Source organism: Procambarus clarkii, chromosome 65, assembly GCF_040958095.1.
Source record: "Procambarus clarkii isolate CNS0578487 chromosome 65, FALCON_Pclarkii_2.0, whole genome shotgun sequence".
NCBI lineage: Eukaryota > Metazoa > Arthropoda > Malacostraca > Decapoda > Cambaridae > Procambarus > Procambarus clarkii.
In genome coordinates this window covers 19,864,742-19,892,216 of record NC_091214.1, presented here as the reverse complement: position 1 = coordinate 19,892,216, position 27,475 = coordinate 19,864,742, and the positions used below count along the sequence as shown (strand labels likewise).

General features: G+C 53.7%; 1 protein-coding gene across 1 annotated transcript; it reads right to left on the bottom strand.

The window, feature by feature from the left end:
• Positions 1-762: 762 nt before the first annotated feature.
• Positions 763-27,475, bottom strand: LOC138355009 (enolase-phosphatase E1-like). The gene is made up of 6 exons (XM_069309718.1): positions 27,338-27,475; positions 5,627-7,024; positions 4,505-5,596; positions 3,077-3,156; positions 1,859-2,713; positions 763-1,765 (listed from the first exon to the last, which is right to left on the bottom strand). Exons 1-6 carry the CDS (start codon positions 27,473-27,475, stop codon positions 763-765), a joined length of 4,566 nt encoding a protein of 1,521 aa, XP_069165819.1.

The window sequence follows — 27,475 nt, the reverse complement described above, 5'->3', positions numbered from 1 at the left end:
AAGACTTGGTGTAATATCTACTTTTTGATAATTACTTTTAGTTGTTCCATGGAGGTTGCTTCCCTTCGTTATGTTCCGTCGTCTTGGTCCTATATGGTCCTAAATGCCTCACTTTACACCTAGTGGTATTGAAGTCTAGTAGCCATTTATTTCTCAGACCAGCGGTGCAGGTGATCTCGTTCTGGCAGTGTTGTACAGTCTTCTGATAGTGTAGACTCATCTTATTAATACTGTGTCATCCGCAGTCATTGACACGGAGGGTCTCTAATCTAACTCTTGTGGGAGTATGTTCACCTTGATGTGATTAATGTAACTCTTGTGGGAGTATGTTCACCTTGATGTGATTAATCTAACTCTTGTGGGAGTATGTTCACCTTGATGTGATTAATCTAACTCTTGTGGGAGTATGTTCACCTTGATGTGATTAATCTAACTCTTGTGGGAGTATGTTCACCTTGATGTGATTAATCTAACTCTTGTGGGAGTATGTTCACCTTGATGTGATTAATCTAACTCTTGTGGGAGTATGTTCACCTTGATGTGATTAATCTAACTCTTGTGGGAGTATGTTCACCTTGATGTGATTAATCTAACTCTTGTGGGAGTGTGTTCACCTTGATGTGATTAATCTAACTCTTGTGGGAGTGTGTTCACCTTGATGTGATTACAAGGTCGAGCAACAGCTCCTTAGCCCCACTTTTTCTATATCTTGGTCAGTTAATGCAATAACTTTCAATCATTGTGTTTCTCGTCGTATTTTGTTTAATTTTCATATTCAATTTGCCTCGACGATATTCTCTTGTAGCGAACACTATTGTCTCTCTCACGGTGGGGTGTCCCTGATGTGTGTGTGGCTGGTCTCTGTCTCCAGCGTCCACCCGCGTCCTCTGGTGCTGACGTCTCTCCGGCTGGTCTCTGTCTCCAGCGTCCACCCGCGTCCTCTGGTGCTGACGTCTCTCCGGCTGGTCTCTGTCTCCAGCGTCCACCCGCGTCCTCTGGTGCTGACGTCTCTTCGGCTGGTCTGTCTCCAGTGTCCACCCGCGTCCTCTGGTGCTGACGTCTCTCCGGCTGGTCTGTGTCACCCGCGTCCTCTGGTGCTGACGTCTCCGGCTGGTCTGTGTCACCCGCATCCTCTGGTGCTGACGTCTCCGGCTGGTCTGTGTCACCCGCGTCCTCTGGTGCTGACGTCTCCGGCTGGTCTGTGTCACCCGCATCCTCTGGTGCTGACGTCTCCGGCTGGTCTGTGTCACCCGCGTCCTCTGGTGCTGACGTCTCCGGCTGGTCTGTGTCACCCGCGTCCTCTGGTGCTGACGTCTCCGGCAGGTCTGTGTCACCCGCGTCCTCTGGTGCTGACGTCTCCGGCTGGTCTGTGTCACCCGCGTCCTCTGGTGCTGACGTCTCCGGCTGGTCTGTGTCACCCGCGTCCTCTGGTGCTGACGTCTCCGGCTGGTCTGTGTCACCCGCGTCCTCTGGTGCTGACGTCTCCGGCTGGTCTGTGTCACCCGCGTCCTCTGGTGCTGACGTCTCCGGCTGGTCTGTGTCACCCGCGTCCTCTGGTGCTGACGTCTCTCCGGCTGGTCTGTGTCTCTCCCGCGTCCTCTGGTGCTGACGTCTCTCCGGCTGGTCTGTCTCCAGCGTCCACCCGCGTCCTCTGGTGCTGACGTCTCTCCGGCTGGTGTGTCTCTCCAGCGTCCTCTGGTGCTGACGTCTCTCCGGCTGGTCTGTGTCACCCGCGTCCTCTGGTGCTGACGTCTCTCCGGCTGGTCTGTGTCACCAGCGTCCTCTGGTGCTGACGTCTCTCCGGCTGGTGTGTCACCCGCGTCCTCTGGTGCTGACGTCTTTCCGGCTGGTGTGTCACCCGCGTCCTCTGGTGCTGACGTCTCTCCGGCTGGTCTGTGTCACCAGCGTCCTCTGGTGGTGACGTCTCTCCGGCTGGTGTGTCACCCGCGTCCTCTGGTGCTGACGTCTCTCCGGCTGGTGTGTCACCCGCGTCCTCTGGTGGTGACGTCTCTCCGGCTGGTGTGTCACCCGCGTCCTCTGGTGGTGACGTCTCTCCGGCTGGTGTGTCACCCGCGTCCTCTGGTGGTGACGTCTCTCCGGCTGGTGTGTCACCCGCGTCCTCTGGTGGTGACGTCTCTCCGGCTGGTGTGTCACCCGCGTCCTCTGGTGCTGACGTCTCTCCGGCTGGTGTGTCACCCGCGTCCTCTGGTGGTGACGTCTCTCCGGCTGGTGTGTCACCCGCGTCCTCTGGTGGTGACGTCTCTCCGGCTGGTGTGTCACCCGCGTCCTCTGGTGGTGACGTCTCTCCGGCTGGTGTGTCACCCGCGTCCTCTGGTGGTGACGTCTCTCCGGCTGGTGTGTCACCCGCGTCCTCTGGTGGTGACGTCTCTCCGGCTGGTGTGTCACCCGCGTCCTCTGGTGCTGACGTCTCTCCGGCTGGTGTGTCACCCGCGTCCTCTGGTGGTGACGTCTCTCCGGCTGGTGTGTCACCCGCGTCCTCTGGTGGTGACGTCTCTCCGGCTGGTGTGTCACCCGCGTCCTCTGGTGGTGACGTCTCTCCGGCTGGTGTGTCACCCGCGTCCTCTGGTGGTGACGTCTCTCCGGCTGGTGTGTCACCCGCGTCCTCTGGTGCTGACGTCTCTCCGGCTGGTCTGTGTCTCCCGCGTCCTCTGGTGGTGACGTCTCTCCGGCTGGTCTGTGTCTCCCGCGTCCTCTGGTGGTGACGTCTCTCACTTGAACATTGCATCAATGTCCAGCCTGCGAATGTCCCATAATATATTACATGTTATATCATCCCCCTGATTCATCTTTCCTCTAACGTGGTGATCACTCAGCCTATCACTGTTGGCGAGTCCTAACAGCTTTAATATCCATTGACCTTTGTGCTAATTAAAACACAGGTAGTTAAAGACTGTAGTCATTCCATCGTATGTTCGCTATCAATCAATTTATATAGACATAAGACCTATTAATCTTTTTATATTAAGATTTTACATATTTATCATTCAGTCTTATCTACCATATTGCAATAAGCACTAAAATAATTGCACAAAGAATGAATTCCAAATTTACTCACCTTTCCATTAGCATACTCAAGTTTCTCAATATCATATAACATATTACCTTAGCAACATCTGTAATTACTTTACAATCCCACTTGGAAATTAATCAGGTTATTTCAAATTAAACTTGACTAGGCTAGTCTTAAATTAACAGAAGTACTTCAACTTTTTTGTGATTTGCGTCCAGTCATTGACTGTCGAACCATTGATTGGTTTTATACTTTTTTGTTTGTCTTCGGGTCTTGTGAGTGGTATGAACTTCAGCAGTTTGCTCGTGCCTTCCTCGCTGTATTGTGTAGAGGGTGTGAGGAGGAAGGCATCACCACCAAGCCTAGGCTGTCTCAGGTCTGTGTGTGTATGCCCTATGACAGGTTAGCTTATATAATTACTCTTCCACTTCTAAGCCTGACAATTGCTGAATTCTAATAGTACAGAAATGTGAACTGTGTTGGGTACAGCTACATTGTCTACCTGGCTTGCTACTTTCTTTTGGTAATTACTTTCTTTGTTGGGTACAAAAGTCCATTTTCGTACGTTCGATTAATAGTTGTTATGAGTCCTGTGATTTTTTGGGGGGAATAAAATAACCTAATTTATTCAAACTTTGCTATATAATTTAATTTATCTTGTAATTTAACACAGCGTTATTAGCCAAGAATAATTCAATGAATACACGGATAGTATAACCTAATGAAGCCTATTGGTTGTCGGTAATATAATATAAAACACAAATGTCTTGCCTTGAATGTAAGTTGCATCTAAGCTCCAGCTTCGCTGTACTATGTAATAATTGATTAAACCTGACATTAAAAATGAGAATATTTCAGTGTCTTCACACTGCAGCCATCTGTATCTGTGCCTCGAGTCACAACCGCCCAACTGATTACTAGTTAGTGGAAATAAAAGCTTTTAAAAGGTAGGATTTATAGGACTTGAGAGCATGGACATAGAACGGAGAGGTTGGGGTCCAGACTGTTGTTCTACGGCTACAGCCACACCTCCACTCCATACGACGGCCGCTGTAGGACAGCCTGTAGCGAGCGAGCACAGGTTGACTGCTGCAGTCACCTCCTGCAGCCTAGCACAGTGTTGCTCCCACCCTAGAGCAGCACCGTGCAGCGCCTGCAGTGGTTTAAGCAGATGGTTACATCCCACGGCACAGTGTCAACGTCCAATTGGGACACTTTACGGTGCATTTTATGACGTAGTTGTTAACTTAGAAATATATACTTTAAATATATATCGGGAAACTTTAAAACTAGTAAAATGCAATATATGAGGACCATGTAGTCAGACACACTGGAAGAAACAGTATTGTGTACACACAGTGTGTACGTGTGGCGGCCGCTGTAACTTGAAGCACTTGAGGAGCTGCGTCAGCTGAAATGGAACACCCACAGAAAATTATGATAATTGTGAGGTAAATAAGCAGCTGCAATTACTGCCCCGTTATTGTGATTTGTGAAGAATGCAGCACTTAGGCGCTTCTGCACCCTCAAGTTGTCACCCCTGCACGGTGGCCTCGTCCTGCACGGTGGCCTCGTCTGCACGGTGGCTTCGCCCTGCACGGTGGCCTCGTCCTGCACGGTGGCCTCGTCCTGCACGGTGGCCTCGCCCTGCACGGTGGCCTCGTCCTGCACGGTGGCCTCGTCCTGCACGGTGGCCTCGTCCTGCACGGTGGCCTCGCTCTGCACGGTGGCTTCGCCCTGCACGGTGGCCTCGTCCTGTACGGTGGCCTCGTCCTGCACGGTGGCCTCGTCCTGCACGGTGGCCTCGCTCTGCACGGTGGCTTCGCCCTGCACGGTGGCCTCGTCCTGCACGGTGGCCTCGTCCTGCACGGTGGCCTCGTCCTGCACGGTGGCCTCGTCCTGCACGGTGGCCTCGCCCTGCACGGTGGCCTCGTCCTGCACGGTGGCCTCGTCCTGCACGGTGGCCTCGTCCTGCACGGTGGCCTCGTCCTGCACGGTGGCCTCGCCCTGCACGGTGGCCTGGTCCTGCACGGTGGCCTCGCCCTGCACGGTGGCTTCGCCCTGCACGGTAGCCTCGCCCTGCACGGTGGCCTCGTCCTGCACGGTGGCCTCGTCCTGCACGGTGGCCTCGTCCTGCACGGTGGCCTCGTCCTGCACGGTGGCCTCGTCCTGCACGGTGGCCTCGCCCTGCACGGTGGCCTTCCCCTGCACGGTGGCCTCGTCCTGCACGGTGGCCTCGTCCTGCACGGTGGCCTCGTCCTGCACGGTGGCCTCGTCCTGCACGGTGGCCTTCCCCTGCACGGTGGCCTCGCCCTGCACGGTGGCCTGGTCCTGCACGGTGGCCTCGCCCTGCACGGTGGCCTCGTCCTGCACGGTGGCCTGGTCCTGCACGGTGGCCTCGCCCTGCACCGTGGCCTTCCCCTGCACGGTGGCCTCGTCCTGCACGGTGGCCTCGTCCTGCACGGTGGCCTCGCCCTGCACGGTGGCCTCGTCCTGCACGGTGGCCTCGTCCTGCACGGTGGCCTCGTCCTGCACGGTGGCTTCGTCCTGCACGGTGGCCTCGTCCTGCACGGTGGCCTAGTTCTGCACGGTGACCTGGTCCTGCACGGTGGCCTCGTTCTGCACGATGGCCTCGTCCTGCACGGTGGCCTCGTCCTGCACGGTGGCCTGGTCCTGCACGGTGGCCTCGTTCTTCACGATGGCCTCGTCCTGCACGGTGGCCTTCCACAGCACGGTGGCCTGGTCCTGCACGATGGCCTGGTCCTGCACGGTGGCCTCGTTCTGCACGGTGGCCTCGTCCTGCACGGTGGCCTCGTCCTGCACGGTGGCTTCGTTCTGCACGATGGCCTCGTCCTGCACGGTGGCCTGGTCCTGCACGGTGCCCTTCCCCTGCACGGTGGCCTCGTCCTGCACGGTGGCCTCGTCCTGCACGGTGCCCTTCCCCTGCACGGTGGCCTCGTCCTGCACGGTGGCCTCGTCCTGCACGATGGCCTCGTCCTGCACGATGGCCTGGTCCTGCACGGTGGCCTGGTCCTGCACGGTGGCCTGGTCCTGCACGGTGGCCTGGTCCTGCACGGTGGCCTGGTCCTGCACGGTGGCCTGGTCCTGCACGGGGGCCTGGTCCTGCACGGGGGCCTGGTCCTGCACGGTGGCCTGGTCCTGCACGGTGGCCTCGTCCTGCACGGTGGCCTCGTCCTGCACGGTGGCCTCGTCCTGCACGGTGGCCTCGTCCTGCACGGTGGCCTGGTCCAGCACGGTGGCCTGGTACTGCACGGTGGCCTCGTCCTGCACGGTGGCCTCGTCCTGCACGGTGGCCTGGTCCTGCACGGTGGCCTCGTCCTGCACGGTGGCCTGGTCCTGCACGGTGGCCTGGTCCTGCACGGTGGCCTGGTCCTGCACGGTGGCCTGGTCCTGCACGGTGGCCTGGTCCTGCACGGTGGCCTCGTCCTGCACGGTGGCCTCGTCCTGCACGGTGGCCTCGTCCTGCACGGTGGCCTGGTCCTGCACGGTGGCCTGGTCCTGCACGGTGGCCTCGTCCTGCACGGTGGCCTGGTCCTGCACGGTGGCCTGGTCCTGCACGGTGGCCTGGTCCTGCACGGTGGCCTGGTCCTGCACGGTGGCCTGGTCCTGCACGGTGGCCTCGTCCTGCACGGTGGCCTCGTCCTGCACGGTGGCCTGGTCCTGCACGGTGGCCTGGTACTGCACGGTGGCCTCGTCCTGCACGGTGGCCTGGTACTGCACGGTGGCCTGGTCCTGCACGGTGGCCTGGTCCTGCACGGTGGCCTGGTCCTGCACGGTGGCCTGGTACTGCACGGTGGCCTCGTCCTGCACGGTGGCCTCGTCCTGCACGGTGGCCTGGTCCTGCACGGTGGCCTCGTCCTGCACGGTGGCCTCGTCCTGCACGGTGGCCTGGTACTGCACGGTGGCCTGGTCCTGCACGGTGGTGGCAGGACGACGACAGTGACGGTGTTCTTCAGGGACAGTGACGGTGTTCTTCAGGGACAGTGACGGTGTTCTTCAGGGACAGTGAAGGTGTTCTTCAGGGACAGTGACGGTGTTCTTCAGGGACAGTGACGGTGTTCTTCAGGGACAGTGACGGTGTTCTTCAGGGACAGTGACGGTGTTCTTCAGGGACAGTGACGGTGTTCTTCAGGGACAGTGACGGTGTTCTTCAGGGACAGTGACGGTGTTCTTCAGGGACAGTGACGGTGTTCTTCAGGGAGAGTGAAGGTGTTCTTCAGGGACAGTGACGGTGTTCTTCAGGGACAGTGACGGTGTTCTTTAGGGACAGTGAAGGTGTTCTTCAGGGACAGTGAAGGTGTTCTTCAGGAACAGTGACGGTGTTCTATAGTGAGAAGGATAACATTCGTTAATGCAGACTAATAGCTTACATTTGTGTTCATCAAAATAGATGTGGAGATGTTCACCAACAAGAACAATGAACAAGGGTAGTGTGAGCTGCGCCCCAGAACACCGCCAACACGTGTTCTTCATGAACAACCTCCTCGCATAGATCTTAAAACCGGTTGACTGAAGTGAAATACTAATGATGGAGGAGCGACGCGCGTCAGTAATGATGTGGGCCATGTGTTGGGACAGTGGCAGGTGGTGGGGCTGTGGCAGGTGGTGGGACTGTGGCAGGTGGTGGGCCAGGTGGTGGGACTGTGGCAGGTGGTGGGCCATGTGGTGGGACTGTGGCAGGTGGTGGGCCAGGTGGTGGGACTGTGGCAGGTGGTTGGCCAGGTGGTGGGACTGTGGCAGGTGGTTGGCCAGGTGGTGGGACTGTGGCAGGTGGTGGGCCATGTGGTGGGACTGTGGCAGGTGGTGGGCCATGTGGTGGGACTGTGGCAGGTGGTTGGCCAGGTGGTGGGACTGTGGCAGGTGGTGGGCCATGTGGTGGGACTGTGGCAGGTGGTGGGCCATGTGGTGGGACTGTGGCAGGTGGTTGGCCAGGTGGTGGGACTGTGGCAGGTGGTGGGCCATGTGGTGGGACTGTGGCAGGTGGTGGGCCATGTGGTGGGACTGTGGCAGGTGGTGGGCCATGTGGTGGGACTGTGGCAGGTGGTGGGCCAGGTGGTGGGACTGTGGCAGGTGGTGGGCCAGGTGGTGGGACTGTGGCAGGTGGTGGGCCAGGTGGTGGGACTGTGGCAGGTGGTGGGCCAGGTGGTGGGACTGTGACAGGTGGTGGGCCATGTGGTGGGACTGTGGCAGGTGGTGGGCCAGGTGGTGGGACTGTGGCAGGTGGTGGGCCAGGTGGTGGGACTGTGGCAGGTGGTGGGCCATGTGGTGGGACTGTGGCAGGTGGTGGGCAAGGTGGTGGGACTGTGGCAGGTGGGGGGCAATGTGGTGGGACTGTGGCAGGTGGTGGGCCATGTGGTGGGACTGTGGCAGGTGGTGGGCCATGTGGTGGGACTGTGGCAGGTGGTGGGCCAGGTGGTGGGGCTGTGGCAGGTGGTGGGCCAGGTGGTGGGGCTGTGGCAGGTGGTGGGCCAGGTGGTGGGGCTGTGGCAGGTGGTGGGCCAGGTGGTGGGGTGGTGGGCCAGGTGGTGGGGCTGTGGCAGGTGGTGGGCCAGGTGGTGGGGCTGTGGCAGGTGGTGGGCCAGGTGGTGGGACTGTGGCAGGTGGTGGGCCAGGTGGTGGGGCTGTGGCAGATGGTGGGCCAGGTGGTGGGGCTGTGGCAGGTGGTGGGCCAGGTGGTGGGGCTGTGGCAGGTGGTGGGCCAGGTGGTGGGGCTGTGGCAGGTGGTGGGACTGTGGCAGGTGGTGGGCCATGTGGTGGGACTGTGGCAGGTGGTGGGACTGTGGCAGGTGGTGGGCCAGGTATTGGGGCTGTGGCAGGTGGTGGGGCTGTGGCAAGTGGCGGGGCTGTGGCAAGTGGCGGGACTGTGGCAGGTGGTGGGGCTGTGGCAGGTGGTGGGCCAGGTGGTGGGGCTGTGGCAGGTGGTGGGCCAGGTGGTGGGACTGTGGCAGGTGGTGGGCCAGGTGGTGGGACTGTGGCAGGTGGTGGGCCAGGTGGTGGGACTGTGGCAGGTGGTGGGCCAGGTGGTGGGACTGTGGCAGGTGGTGGGACTGTTGCAGGTGGTGCGCCAGGTGGTGGGGCTGTGGCAGGTGGCGGAACTGTGGCAGGTGGCGGGACTGTGGCAGGTGGTGGGCCAGGTGGTGGGGCTGTGGCAGGTGGCGGGACTGTGGCAGGTGGCGGGACTGTGGCAGGTGGCGGGACTGTGGCAGGTGGTGGGCCAGGTGGTGGGGCTGTGGCAGGTGGTGGTACTGTGGCAGGTGGTGGGACTGTGGCAGGTGGTGGGGTTGTGGCAGGTGGTGGGACTGTGGCAGGTGGTGGGACTGTGGCAGGTGGTGGGACTGTGGCAGGTGGTGGGACTGTGGCAGGTGGTGGGACTGTGGCAGGTGGTGTGGCTGTGGTAGATGGTGGGACTGTGGCAGATGGTGGGACTGTGGCAGGTGGTGGGACTGTGGCAGATGGTGGGACTGTGGCAGGTGGTGGGACTGTGGCAGGTGGTGGGACTGTGGCAGGTGGTGGGACTGTGGCAGGTGGTGGGGCTGTGGCAGGTGGTGGGACTGTGGCAGGTGGTGGGGCTGTGGCAGGTGGTGGGACTGTGGCAGGTGGTGGGGCTGTGGCAGGTGGTGGGACTGTGGCAGGTGGTGGGGCTGTGGCAGGTGGTGGGACTGTGGCAGGTGGTGGGACTGTGGCAGGTGGTGGGACTGTGGCAGGTGGTGGGGCTGTGGCAGGTGGTGGGACTGTGGCAGGTGGTGGGGCTGTGGCAGGTGGTGGGCCCCTTCCCTACAGCAGGTGGTGGGTCCCTTCCCTACAGCAGGTGGTGGGTCCCTTCCCTACAGCAGGTGGTGGGCCCCTTCCCTACAGCAGGTGGTGGGCCCCTTCCCTACAGCAGGTGGTGGGCCCCTTCCCTACAGCAGGTGGTGGGTCCCTTCCCTACAGCAGGTGGTGGGTCCCTTCCCTACAGCAGGTGGTGGGTCCCTTCCCTACATCTGGTGGTGGGCCCCTTCCCTACAGCAGGTGGTGGGTCCCTTCCCTACAGCAGGTGGTGGGCCCCTTCCCTACAGCAGGTGGTGGGTCCCTTCCCTACAGCAGGTGGTGGGTCCCTTCCCTACAGCAGGTGGTAGCCGGGGGTCCCTTCCCTACAGCAGGTGGTGGACCCCTTCCCTACAGCAGGTGGTGGGTCCCTTCCCTACAGCAGGTGGTGGGTCCCTTCCCTACAGCAGGTGGTGGCCGGGGGTCCTTTCCCTACAGCAGGTGGTGGACCCCTTCCCTACAGCAGGTGGTGGGTCCCTTCCCTACAGCAGGTGGTGGGTCCCTTCCCTACAGCAGGTGGTGGGCCCCTTCCCTACAGCAGGTGGTGGGGTCTTTCCCTACAGCAGGTGGTGGGTCCCTTCCCTACAGCAGGTGGTGGACCCCTTCCCTACAGCAGGTGGTGGGTCCCTTCCCTACAGCAGGTGGTGGGTCCCTTCCTTACAGCAGGTGGTGGACCCCTTCCTTACAGCAGGTGGTGGACCCCTTCCTTACAGCAGGTGGTGGGGTCTTTCCCTACAGCAGGTGGTGGGTCCCTTCCCTACAGCAGGTGGTGGGGTCTTTCCCTACAGCAGGTGGTGGGCCCCTTCCCTACAGCAGGTGGTGGGTCCCTTCCCTACAGCAGGTGGTGGGCCCCTTCCGTACAGCAGGTGGTGGACCCCTTCCCTACAGCAGGTGGTGGGCCCCTTCCCTACAGCAGGTGGTGGGCCCCTTCCCTACAGCAGGTGGTGGGGTCTTTCCCTACAGCAGGTGGTGGGTCCCTTCCCTACAGCAGGTGGTGGGTCCCTTCCCTACAGCAGGTGGTGGGTCCCTTCCCTACAGCAGGTGGTGGGTCCCTTCCCTACAGCAGGTGGTGGGTCCCTTCCCTACAGCAGGTGGTGGGGTCTTTCCCTACAGCAGGTGGTGGACCCCTTCCTTACAGCAGGTGGTGGACCCCTTCCTTACAGCAGGTGGTGGACCCCTTCCCTACAGCAGGTGGTGGACCCCTTCCCTACAGCAGGTGGTGGACCCCTTCCTTACAGCAGGTGGTGGGGTCTTTCCCTACAGCAGGTGGTGGGTCCCCTACAGCAGGTGGTGGCCGGAGCCCCTTCCCTACAGCAGGTGGTGGACCCCTTCCCTAACAGCAGGTGGTGGGTCCCTTCCCTACAGCAGGTGGTGGGTCCCTTCCCTACAGCAGGTGGTGGGCCCCTTCCCTACAGCAGGTGGTGGGTCCCTTCCCTACAGCAGGTGGTGGCCGGGGGTCCCTTCCCTACAGCAGGTGGTGGGCCCCTTCCCTACAGCAGGTGGTGGGCCCCTTCCCTACAGCAGGTGGTGGGGTCTTTCCCTACAGCAGGTGGTGGGTCCCTTCCCTACAGCAGGTGGTGGGTCCCTTCCCTACAGCAGGTGGTGGGGTCTTTCCCTACAGCAGGTGGTGGACCCCTTCCTTACAGCAGGTGGTGGGCCCCTTCCTTACAGCAGGTGGTGGGGTCTTTCCCTACAGCAGGTGGTGGGTCCCCTACAGCAGGTGGTGGCCGGAGCCCCTTCCCTACAGCAGGTGGTGGACCCCTTCCTTACAGCAGGTGGTGGGGTCTTTCCCTACAGCAGGTGGTGGGTCCCCTACAGCAGGTGGTGGCCGGGGCCCCTTCCCTCGCCGCCTCCAATACTGTTAAACCGATACGTGTTTCCTCCTCGCCTTCTCAGAGACAGACAGACACACTCGCATAACACCAAATCCAAGACGTTGTTGAAAATGCAATATGTCTGACGAGGCGGGCCATTGCAACCCTTGGGTGACGTGCCAATAGGGATTAATTTTCCCGAGGCCGGAGGTGTGTGGAAGCGTTTAAGAGAGAGCATTGGTGCCGAAGCGGCTCTATTTCCTCCTGTACCATAAATATGCTAGTCACAACCACGGCCAACTTCCTCGCCATTTTTACAAGTTGGGAACATCCGGTCACAGCCCGTCAGACCTCCCTTCTTCTCCCATACCCTCTCCTCCATGTCAACAATATTTTCATTTTTCTGTAAGCGCATTTACTTCTAAACACTTCCCCTCTGGCATGCCCCTGGAAAATAAAAAAGGGGCAGTTCACACCACTTGTAAAGTTTAAGACTGAGTAAAAAGCATCAGGCGAGAACAGGGCTTCCCCCTCTCCCTCCTCCCTTCGGTAAGACTGATAAATATGCGCGTCACTCTTTGCTACAGGGCTCGACGCGGGGATTTTGGCGGGAACTCATCTTGGGGCGGAAATGACGTCGAGTTCCCGCGCTTTTGTTCTGACGCGCGCCAACAAAAGACAAACGACACGCGGGGCGCTGTGGCGGGAAAAGCGTCGCTACAGACGCTCTAGGAGCCGCTGAGGGGGGGGGGGGGGCTGGGGTGGGGGTTGTTGAATGTTTTGATGCGTATTTGAATATGTCTTGGGTGTTGCTGGTTGGTTGAGGAGTGATGTCACACAGTGTGTTGCTCGTAAATGTTGGTGCTGCTTCACAGTTCTAGAAAGGTTTGGTACATTGTCAGTGTGTGTTTTTTGTCTTGCAAAATTAACCAAAAACGCAGTTAATTTTATAGTTCCTTATAACGTTTTGATTGAAGATTTAGTAATGAGTAATGTATGGAATGAAATCAGTGGCAGAGGGAAGGAATTACAGTATCAGGGGAAAGTGCCAAGCCATTACGACTACGACCGTTATCCACTATGGATAACGGACCGAAATGGATAACAAAGGATCTGAAGAACCTAATAAATTGAAAGAGAGCTTGATACAAAAGGATTAAGAATGGGGGAAGTCACTTTTGAACAAGAATTTGTCCAACTGGTTAGAAATGTTAAAAAAAGAGATAAGGAGAGCAAAAAGAAACTATGAAGGTCGTATAGCAGGGCAAGCAAAGACAAATCTTAAAGGGTTTTTTCAGTTACGTCGAACGAAGATGAGGGAAGGGATAGGTCCATTAAAAACTGAGACAGGTCAGATAATTTGATAATGACGAAGAGATGTGTGGTAATTTTAAATAAAAAAATTTAGGACGAGGACAGGTTAACTAGTTTTGCAGTTACCAGGGAGGATTTTATTAAACAAATAGTGAAACTCAAACCAAACAAATCCCCAGCGGCCAGACTCACGAAGCAGTTACGCAAGCACTTACGAACCTGTACATCTTTTCTCAGTTTTTGGCGGCTTTGTTTACAATTATTAAAAAGTTAATGCGCTCCAAAGCACCAGGAGGCTGTTTATAACAACAACAGTTGACTGGGAAGTTTTCATGCTTGTAAACTGCTTAATAAATGTAACCAAAGCCATCAAAGATTGAGGAAAGTTTTACACGTTCGTAAGTACTTGCGTAACTGCTTCGTGAATCTGGTCACAGGGGCAGACGAAGTGTTTGCCAGGGAACTTAAAAAATGCAAAAAGGAGCTTTGCCAGCCACTGTCTACCATATTTAATCAATCATGAGACAGGCAGAGTGCGTGTCACACTTCCCTCACCAACCTCAACATAACCCCCACACTCACCAACCTCAACATAACCCCCACACTCACCAACCTCAACATAACCCCCACACTCACCAACCTCAACATAACCCCCACACTCACCAACCTCAACATAACCCCCACACTCACCAACCTCAACATAACCCCCACACTCACCAACCTCAACATAACCCCCACACTCACCAACCTCAGCATAACCCCCACACTCACCAACCTCAACATAACCCCCACACTCACCAACCTCAACATAACCCCCACACTCACCAACCTCAACATAACCCCCACACTCACCAACCTCAACATAACCCCCACACTCACCAACCTCAACATAACCCCCACACTCACCAACCTCAACATAACCCCCACACTCACCAACCTCAACATAACCCCCACACTCACCAACCTCAACATAACCCCCACACTCACCAACCTCAACATAACCCCCACACTCACCAACCTCAACATAACCCCCACACTCACCAACCTCAACATAACCCCCACACTCACCAACCTCAACATAACCCCCACACTCACCAACCTCAACATAACCCCCACACTCACCAACCTCAACATAACCCCCACACTCACCAACCTCAACATAACCCCCACACCACACTCACCAACCTCAACATAACCCCCACACTACACTCACCAACCTCAACATAACCCGCACTCACCAAACTCAACATAACCCACACACAACACTCACCAACCTCAACATAACCCACACACAACACTCACCAACCTCAACATAACCCACACTCACCAACCTCAACATAGCCCCCACACAACACTCACCAACCTCAACATAACTCCCACACTCATCAACCTCAACATAACCCACACTCACCAACCTCAACATAGCCCCCACACAACACTCACCAACCTCAACATAACTCCCACACTCATCAACCTCAACATAACCCACACTCACCAACCTCAACATAACCCACATACCACACTCACCAACCTAAACATAACCCACACCACACTCACCAACCTCAACATAACCCACACCACACTCACCAACCTCAACATAACCCACACCACACTCACCAACCCCAACATAACCCACATACCACACTCACCAACCTCAACATAACCCACACACCACTCACCAACCTCAAAATAACCCACACACCACACTCACCAACCTCAACATAACCCCCACACAACATTCACCAACCTCAACATAACGCCCACACACCAACCTCAACATAACCCCCACACACCACACTCACCGACCTCAACATAACCCTCACACTCACCAACCTCAACATAACCTTAACACTCACCAACCTCAACATAACCTTAACACTCACCAACCTCAACATAACCCTAACACTCACCAACCTCAACATAACCCTCACACTCACCAACCTCAACATAACCCTCACACTCACCAACCTCAACATAATCCCCACACTCACCAACCTCAACATAACCAACACGCCACACTCACCAACATCAGCATAACCCACACACCACACTCACTAACCTCAACATAACCCACACGCCACACTCACAAACCTCAACATAACCCTCACACCACTGACCAACCTCAACATAACCCCCACACAACACTCATCAACCTCAACATAACCCACACACAACACTCATCAACCTCAACATAACCCACACACAACATTCACCAACCTCAACATAACCCACACACAACATTCACCAACCTCAACATAACCCACACACACCACTGACCAACCTCAACATAACCCCCACACCACACTCACCAACCTCAACATAACCCACACACAACACTCACCAACCTCAACATAACCCACACACAACACTTGCCAACCTCAACATAACCCCCACACTCACCAACCTCAACATAACCCCCTCACTCACCAACCTCAACATATCCCCCACACTCACCAACCTCAACATAACCCACACACAACACTCACCAACCTCAACATAACCCACACACAACACTTACCAACCTCAACATAACCCACACACAACACTCACCAACCTCAATATAACCCACACACACAACACTCATCAGCCTCAACATAACCCACACACAACACTCACTAACCTCAACATAACCCCCAACCCAACACTTACCAACCTCAACATAACCCACACACAACACTCACCAACCTCAACATAACCCACACACAACACTCACCAACCTCAACATAACCCACACAACACTCACTAACCTCAACATAACCCCCACACAACACTCATCAACCTCAACATAACCCCCACACCACACTTACCAACCTCAACATAACCCCCACACAACACTCACCAACCTCAACATAACCCCCACACAACACTCTCCAACCTCAACATAACCCCCACACAACACTCACCAACCTCAACATAACCCCCACACAACACTCACCAACCTCAACATAACCCCCACACAACACTCACAAACCTCAACATAACCCTCACACAACACTCACCAACCTCAACATAACCCCCACACAACACTCACTAACCTCAACATAACCCCCACACAACACTCACCAACCTCAACATAACCCACACACAACACTCACCAACCTCAATATAACTCACACAACACTCACCAACCTCAACATAACCCCCACACAACACTCACCAACCTCATCATAACCCCCACACCACACTCACAAACCTCATCATAACCCCTCACATTACACTAACCAACCTCAACATAACCAACCTCACATACCAACCTCAACATGACCCCAACATTACACTCGCCAACCTCAACATAACCCACACACTCACCAACCTCAAAATAACCCCAACACCACACTCACCAACCTCAACATAACCAACACACAACACTCACTAACCTCAACATAACCCCCACACTCACCCACCTCATCATACCCCCCCCCACACAAAATACTCATCAACCTTATTATAACCCCCACACAACACTCACCAACCTCAACATAACCCTCACACAAACCAACCTCAACATAACCCCCACACTCGCAACCCTCAACATAACCCCCACACAACACTCACCAACCTCAACATAACCCCCACACAACACTCACCAACCTGAACATAACCTCCCCAACCATACTCACCAACCTCAACATAACCCCCACACAACACTCATCAACCTCAACATAACCCACACACAACACTCATCAACCTCAACATAACCCACACACAACACTCACCAACCTCAACATAATCCCCACACCACAATCACCAACCTCAACATAACCCCCACACAACACTCACCAACCTCAACATAACCCTCACACAACACTCACCAACCTCAACATAACCCTCACACAACACTCACCAACCTCAACATAACCCTCACACAACACTCACCAACCTCAACATAACCCTTACACAACACTCACCAACCTCAACATAACCCTCACACAATACTCACCAACCTCAACATAACCCTCACAAACCTCAACATAACCTCCACACCACACTCACCAACCTCAACATAACCTCCACACCACACTCACCAACCTCAACATAACCCACACACAACACTCACCAACCTCAACATAACCCCCACACCACACTCACCAACCTCAACATAACCCCCACACCACACTCACCAACCTCAACATAACCCCCACACCACACTCACCAACCTCAACATATCCCCCACATCACACTCACCAACCTCAACATAACCCCCACACCACACTCACCAACCTCAACATAACCCCCACACACAACACTCACCAACTTCAACATAACCCCCACACACAACAATCACCAACCTCAACATAACCCCCACACACAACAATCACCAACCTCAACATAACCCCCGCACACAACACTCACCAACCTCAACATAACCCCCACACCACACTCACCAACCTCAACATAACCCCCACATCACACTCACCAACCTCAACATAACCCCCACACCACACTCACCAACCTCAACATAACCCACACACACCACTCACCAACCTCAACATAACCCCCACACCACTCACCAACCTCAGCATAACCCACACACAACACTTACCAACCTCAACATTACCCTCACACCACACTCACCACCCTCAACATAACCCACACACAACTCACCAACCTCAACATAACCAACACACCACACTCACCAACTTCAACATAACCCCCACACAACACTCTCCAACCTCAACATAACCCCCACACAACACTCACCAACCTCAACATAACCCCCACACAACACTCACCAACCTCAACATAACCCCCACACAACACTCACCAACCTCAACATAACCCCCACACAACACTCACCAACCTCAACATAACCCACACAACACTCACTAACCTCAACATAACCCCCACACAACACTCACCAACCTCAACATAACCCCCACACAACACTCACTAACCTCAACATAACCCCCACACAACACTCACCAACCTCAACATAACCCACACACAACACTCACCAACCTCAATATAACTCACACAACACTCACCAACCTCAACATAACCCCTACACAACACTCACCAACCTCAACATAACCCCCACACAACACTCACCAACCTGAACATAACCTCCCCAACCATACTCACCAACCTCAACATAACCCCCACACAACACTCATCAACCTCAACATAACCCACACACAACACTCATCAACCTCAACATAACCCACACACAACACTCATCAACCTCAACATAACCCACACACAACACTCACCAACCTCAACATAATCCCCACACCACAATCACCAACCTCAACATAACCCTCACACAACACTCACCAACCTCAACATAACCCTCACACAACACTCACCAACCTCAACATAACCCTCACACAACACTCACCAACCTCAACATAACCCTCACACAACACTCACCAACCTCAACATAACCCTTACACAACACTCACCAACCTCAACATAACCCTCACACAATACTCACCAACCTCAACATAACCCTCACAAACCTCAACATAACCTCCACACCACACTCACCAACCTCAACATAACCTCCACACCACACTCACCAACCTCAACATAACCCACACACAACACTCACCAACCTCAACATAACCCCCACACCACACTCACCAACCTCAACATAACCCCCACACCACACTCACCAACCTCAACATAACCCCCACACCACACTCACCAACCTCAACATATCCCCCACATCACACTCACCAACCTCAACATAACCCCCACACCACACTCACCAACCTCAACATAACCCCCACACACAACACTCACCAACTTCAACATAACCCCCACACACAACAATCACCAACCTCAACATAACCCCCACACACAACAATCACCAACCTCAACATAACCCCCGCACACAACACTCACCAACCTCAACATAACCCCCACACCACACTCACCAACCTCAACATATCCCCCACATCACACTCACCAACCTCAACATAACCCCCACACCACACTCACCAACCTCAACATAACCCACACACACCACTCACCAACCTCAACATAACCCCCACACCACTCACCAACCTCAGCATAACCCACACACAACACTTACCAACCTCAACATAACCCTCACACCACACTCACCACCCTCAACATAACCCACACACAACTCACCAACCTCAACATAACCAACACACCACACTCACCAACTTCAACATAACCCCCACACAACACTCTCCAACCTCAACATAACCCCCACACAACACTCACCAACCTCAACATAACCCCCACACAACACTCACCAACCTCAACATAACCCCCACACAACACTCACCAACCTCAACATAACCCACACAACACTCACTAACCTCAACATAACCCCCACACAACACTCACCAACCTCAACATAACCCCCACACAACACTCACTAACCTCAACATAACCCCCACACAACACTCACCAACCTCAACATAACCCACACACAACACTCACCAACCTCAATATAACTCACACAACACTCACCAACCTCAACATAACCCCCACACAACACTCACCAACCTCAACATAACCCCCACACAACACTCACCAACCTGAACATAACCTCCCCAACCATACTCACCAACCTCAACATAACCCCCACACAACACTCATCAACCTCAACATAACCCACACACAACACTCATCAACCTCAACATAACCCACACACAACACTCACCAACCTCAACATAATCCCCACACCACAATCACCAACCTCAACATAACCCTCACACAACACTCACCAACCTCAACATAACCCTCACACAACACTCACCAACCTCAACATAACCCTCACACAACACTCACCAACCTCAACATAACCCTCACACAACACTCACCAACCTCAACATAACCCTTACACAACACTCACCAACCTCAACATAACCCTCACACAATACTCACCAACCTCAACATAACCCTCACAAACCTCAACATAACCTCCACACCACACTCACCAACCTCAACATAACCTCCACACCACACTCACCAACCTCAACATAACCCACACACAACACTCACCAACCTCAACATAACCCCCACACCACACTCACCAACCTCAACATAACCCCCACACCACACTCACCAACCTCAACATAACCCCCACACCACACTCACCAACCTCAACATATCCCCCACATCACACTCACCAACCTCAACATAACCCCCACACCACACTCACCAACCTCAACATAACCCCCACACACAACACTCACCAACTTCAACATAACCCCCACACACAACAATCACCAACCTCAACATAACCCCCACACACAACAATCACCAACCTCAACATAACCCCCGCACACAACACTCACCAACCTCAACATAACCCCCACACCACACTCACCAACCTCAACATATCCCCCACATCACACTCACCAACCTCAACATAACCCCCACACCACACTCACCAACCTCAACATAACCCACACACACCACTCACCAACCTCAACATAACCCCCACACCACTCACCAACCTCAGCATAACCCACACACAACACTTACCAACCTCAACATAACCCTCACACCACACTCACCACCCTCAACATAACCCACACACAACTCACCAACCTCAACATAACCAACACACCACACTCACCAACTTCAACATAACCCCCACACAACACTCTCCAACCTCAACATAACCCCCACACAACACTCACCAACCTCAACATAACCCCCACACAACACTCACCAACCTCAACATAACCCCCACACAACACTCACCAACCTCAACATAACCCACACAACACTCACTAACCTCAACATAACCCCCACACAACACTCACCAACCTCTACATAACCCCCACACCACACTCACCAACCTCAACATAAACCCCACACACAACACTCACCAACCTCAACATAACCCCCACACCACACTCACAAACCTCATCATAACCCCTCACACCACACTCACCAACCTCAACATAACCCCCCCCATATACCAACCTCAACATAACACCCACACACACACAAACCTCAACATAATCCCAACATTACACTCACCAACCTCAACATAACCCACACACTCACCAACCTCAAAATAACCCCAACACCACACTCACCAACCTCAACATAACCCACATACACAACACTCACCAACCTCAACATAACCCCCACACAATACTCATCAACCTTATTATAACCCCCACACTCACCCACCTCATCATACCCACCCACACAATACTCATCAACCTTATTATAACCCCCACACTCACCAACCTCAACATAACCCTCACACAAACCAACCTCATCATAACCCACACACAACACTCACCAACTTCAACATAACCCCCACACTCACCAACCTCAACATAACCCTCACAGAAACCAACCTCAACATAACCCACACACCACACTCACCAACCTCAACATAACCCACACACAACACTTACCAACCTCAACATAACCCACACACAACACTCACCAACCTCAACATAACCCACACACACAACACTCATCAGCCTCAACATAACCCACACACAACACTCACTAACCTCAACATAACCCCCAACCCAACACTTACCAACCTCAACATAACCCCCACACAACACTCATCAACCTCAACATAACCCACACACAACACTCATCAACCTCAACATAACCCACACACAACACTCACCAACCTCAACATAATCCCCACACCACACTCACCAACCTCAACATATCCCCCACATCACACTCACCAACCTCAACATAACCCCCACACCACACTCACCAACCTCAACATAACCCACACACACCACTCACCAACCTCAACATAACCCCCACACCACTCACCAACCTCAGCATAACCCACACACAACACTTACCAACCTCAACATAACCCTCACACCACACTCACCACCCTCAACATAACCCACACACAACTCACCAACCTCAACATAACCAACACACCACACTCACCAACCTCAACATAACCCCCACACAACACTCACCAACGTCAACATAACCCCCACACAACACTCACCAACCTCAACATAACTCACACAACACTCACCAACCTCAACATAACCCCCACACAACACTCACCAACCTCTACATAACCCCCACACCACACTCACCAACCTCAACATAAACCCCACACACAACACTCACCAACCTCAACATAACCCCCACACCACACTCACAAACCTCATCATAACCCCTCACACCACACTCACCAACCTCAACATAACCCCCCCCATATACCAACCTCAACATAACACCCACACACACACAAACCTCAACATAATCCCAACATTACACTCACCAACCTCAACATAACCCACACACTCACCAACCTCAAAATAACCCCAACACCACACTCACCAACCTCAACATAACCCACATACACAACACTCACCAACCTCAACATAACCCCCACACAATACTCATCAACCTTATTATAACCCCCACACTCACCCACCTCATCATACCCACCCACACAATACTCATCAACCTTATTATAACCCCCACACTCACCAACCTCAACATAACCCTCACACAAACCAACCTCATCATAACCCACACACAACACTCACCAACTTCAACATAACCCCCACACTCACCAACCTCAACATAACCCTCACAGAAACCAACCTCAACATAACCCACACACCACACTCACCAACCTCAACATAACCCACACACAACACTTACCAACCTCAACATAACCCACACACAACACTCACCAACCTCAACATAACCCACACACACAACACTCATCAGCCTCAACATAACCCACACACAACACTCACTAACCTCAACATAACCCCCAACCCAACACTTACCAACCTCAACATAACCCACACACAACACTCACCAACCTCAACATAACCCACACACAACACTCACCAACCTCAACATAACCCACACAACACTCACTAACCTCAACATAACCCCCACACAACACTCATCAACCTCAACATAACCCCCACACCACACTTACCAACCTCAACATAACCCCCACACAACACTCACCAACCTCAACATAACCCCCACACAACACTCTCCAACCTCAACATAACCCCCACACAACACTCACCAACCTCAACATAACCCCCACACAACACTCACCAACCTCAACATAACCCCCACACAACACTCACCAACCTCAACATAACCCACACAACACTCACTTACCTCAACATAACCCCCACACAACACTCACCAACCTCAACATAACCCCCACACAACACTCACCAACCTCAATATAACTCACACAACACTCACCAACCTCAACATAACCCCCACACAACTCACCAACCTCATCATAACCCCCACACCACACTCACAAACCTCATCATAACCCCTCACATTACACTAACCAACCTCAACATAACCCCCCTCACATACCAACCTCAACATGACCCCAACATTACACTCGCCAACCTCAACATAACCCACACACTCACCAACCTCAAAATAACCCCAACACCACACTCACCAACCTCAACATAACCAACACACCACACTCACAAACCTCATCATAACCCCTCACACCACACTCACCAACCTCAACATAACCCCCCCCCATATACCAACCTCAACATAACCCCCACACACACACAAACCTCAACATAACCCCAACATTACACTCACCAACCTCAACATAACCCACACACTCACCAACCTCAAAATAACCCCAACACCACACTCACCAACCTCAACATAACCCACATACACAACACTCACCAACCTCAACATAACCCCCACACAATACTCATCAACCTTATTATAACCCCCACACTCACCCACCTCATCATACCCACCCACACAATACTCATCAACCTTATTATAAACCCCACACTCACCAACCTCAACATAACCCTCACACAAACCAACCTCATCATAACCCACACACAACACTCACCAACTTCAACATAACCCCCACACTCACCAACCTCAACATAACCCTCACAGAAACCAACCTCAACATAACCCACACACAACACTCACCAACTTCAACATAACCCCCACACTCATCAACCTCAACATAACCCCCACACAACACTCATCAACCTCAACATAACCCGCACACTCACCTACCTCAACATAACCCCCACACTCACCTACCTCAACATAACCCCCATACTCAACCAACCTCAACGTAACCCACACACAACACTCACCAACCTCAACATAACCCACACACAACACTCATCAACCTCAACATAACCAACACACCACACTCGCCAACCTCAACATAACCCACACACAACACTCACAAACCTCAACATAACCCCCACACAACACTCACCAACCTTATCATAACCCACACAACACTCACCAACCTCATCATAACCCCCCACACAACACTCATCAACCTCAACATAACCCCCACACTCACCAACCTCAACCTAACCCACACACCACACTCACCAACCTCAACATGACCCACACACAACACTCACCAACCTCAACATAACCCACACACAACACTCGCCAACCTCAACATAACCCTCAGAAACCACACACCAACCTCAACATAACCCCCACACTCACCAACCTCAACATAACCCCCACACTCACCAACCTCAACATAACCTCCACACTCACCAACCTCAACATAACCCCCACACTCACCAACCTCAACATAACCTACACACAGCACTCACCAACCTCAACATAACCCATACACAACACTCATCAACCTCGACATAACCCACACACAACACTCACCAACCTCAACATACCCCATACACAACACTCATCAACCTCAACATAACCCTCACACCATTTGTTACGGACCCGAATCCAGCGTCCGAGCACGGAGCAGTGACGACCGAGCCATCTGTGGGTCAGCTCGCGAAACCCCCCACCAAATGGACGACGCCACCTGGTGAGGACGAAGTGTACTGGTCACAAGGGCCAGTTTCCAGTCCTGTTCAGCACATAACACAGCTGTTGCTGACCTCTGGTGAGGTGGTGCTCAGACGACAGCGCCATCTATGGAATGGATAGGTGGGCGTTTGTGTCTGAGCCTGTAAGTGAGGTGCTTGAGTGTGTCCCTGTTATTGATGACGTGTCTACTTACAGAGTCGACCTGGGACTGCTGTAAGGGAAGTTGAGTCAGTCTACCCAAGGCAGCCGTCCCCATACCTTGTGCATTGCTGCAGCAGCTGTGAGTCGCCTCCCGGAAGAACACTGTGGTGTTACCCTGCCAGTGAAGTGGCAGTAGAAGGATTGTCGTACCCGGGACCGACTGCTGGAGACGATTGACCACTGGGGTATTGAGGACAGGAGAGTGATCTGTGGTATCACACGAGGCTCCTGACTAGGGCGCAACCCTAGTATCGCTCGTGGAGTGGCCTGACCAGCGTTGCTGATCCGGAACCTGCCAGCAGTTCTGCTGGACTTGTGGTTGACGGCCTCCACGGCAGTGCCCCAGTGGAACTGTGTTTTGGCTGGCCTGTGTCAGGGGTAGACTCAGCTTGATCGAAGGATTCGTCAAGAGACCACGAGAGCACCGAGGACTTAGCACCGAGAGGATCCAGCGTCTTCAGGAGAAGACGACCATGTATATACTTCCCCTGTGTAGTGTTAATACCCCTCCCCCTGTGTAACTTTTATATATTACTTATTGGTGAAGGTTATTATAATCTTAAGGTTTTGCCTTTCTTTCCCTTCCCCTTTTATTTTACTTGCGTCACGGATCTCATCCCTTGAAAGCCACTACTGGCTTGGGGCCGGATACCCTTCCTCTAATAACATCAGAGTACGAACCCAGTTGCGACCCGAGAGGGCCGTAACACCATTCACCAACCTCAACATAACCCCCACACTCACCAACCTCAACATAACCCACACACCAAACTCACCAACCTCAACATAACCCCCACACTCACCAACCTCAACATAACCCCCACTCAACGCTCACCAACCTCAACATAACCCCCACACACCACAATCACCAACCTCAACATAACCGCCACAATCACCAACCTCAACATAACCCACACAAATCACTCACCAACCTCAACATAACCCTCACACTCACCAACCTCAACCTAACCCTCGCACTCACCAACCTCAACATAACCCTCACACAACACTCACCAACCTCAACATAACCCTCACACAACACTCACCAACCTCAACATAACCCCCACTGAACACTCTCCAACTTCAACATAACCCCCCACACAACACTCACCAACCTCAACATAACCCCCACACAACACTCCAACCTCAACATAACCCCCACACTCACCAACCTCAACATAACCCCCACAACACTCACGAACCTCAACATAACCCCCACACTCACCAACCTCAACATAACCCCCACACTCACCAACCTCAACATAACCCCCACACTCACCAACCTCAACATAACCCCCACACTCACCAACCTCAACATAACCCCCACACAACACTCTCCAACCTCAACATAACCCCCACACAACACTCTCCAATCTCAACATAACCCCCACACAACACGCACCAACCTCAACATAACCCCCACACTCACGAACCTCAACATAACCCCCACACTCACCAACCTTAACATAACCCACACACACACCACACTCACCAACCTCAACATAACCCCCACACTCACGAACCTCAACATAACCCCCACACTCACCAACCTTAACATAACCCACACACACACCACACTCACCAACCTCAACATAACCCACACACAACACTCACCAACCTTAACATAACCCACACACACACCACACTCACCAACCTCAACATAACCCCCACACTCACCAACCTCAACATAACCCACACACAACACTCACCAACCTCAACATAACCCACACACCACACTCACCAACCTCAACATAACCTCCCCAACATCCCCTTCCCCCCCCCCCCCCCCCTCCCCACTCATGATCTCCGTTAACTCTTATCGCGTCTTGCCCTTCCCTCAACCCCTCTGGGAAGTTGCGTGGCATAGCCCCGCCCTTAACCACGCCCACTTGTCCCACCCACCATTGGCCCCTCCCCGCCCTGGCCCCGCCCTCCTGCGCGTGCTGACACAAAGGGCGGGACTTAGCGCCGTGCTGGCGCCAGTGTTACCACAGACTTGGAGGCTGCGACAGTCTTCCTTCTAAGGATCTCGTTCGCATTGTGAGTCCGTGTGAGAGTCCAGAGAGCGTCTTGGGGGCCCGGCGCGGCCGTGCTGGGTGTGAGGGATAGTTGACCAGCGGCTGGGATAGTCAGGAAGCGTGTGTAAAGGGAAAGAGGAAGTAGGATAGTGAGGAGTGGGTGTGGTAACAGTGGCGATGACTGATCCAGGCAACTTGTTGAGCAGCGAGTCAGTCGCTCTGGTAACGTCGCGGACGACGGACGGGTGGGTGCGCTGTCCTCTGGAGGCCCGGCCTCACTCGCTCACTCTTATTCTCACACTCTCGCCGCCTCGTTCGTTTGGCTAGAAAGTTATCAGTATCACCATCATGGAGTTCGTCACAGCCTTAGCCCGGACCTGTTCATCTCCACAACCAGCATCACTGTTATTACCATCACGGCCGTCACCATTACTGTTATCACTATCACTGCCGTCACCGTCATATTTACCAACTACTTTCAT

Excerpts from the sequence above, each read along its gene's own strand:
- LOC138355009 (XM_069309718.1), bottom strand. The coding sequence starts at position 27,475 with ATGAAAGTAGTTGGTAAATATGACGGTGACGGCAGTGATAGTGATAAC. Across the intron at positions 3,157-4,504 it reads CAAATCACAATAACGGGGCA|TGGGATTGTAAAGTAATTAC; the intron begins GTAATTGCAGCT and ends TTAATTTCCAAG. Across the intron at positions 1,766-1,858 it reads GTCAGCACCAGAGGACGCGG|ACCAGCCGGAGAGACGTCAG; the intron begins GTGACACACCAG and ends CTGGTGACACAG.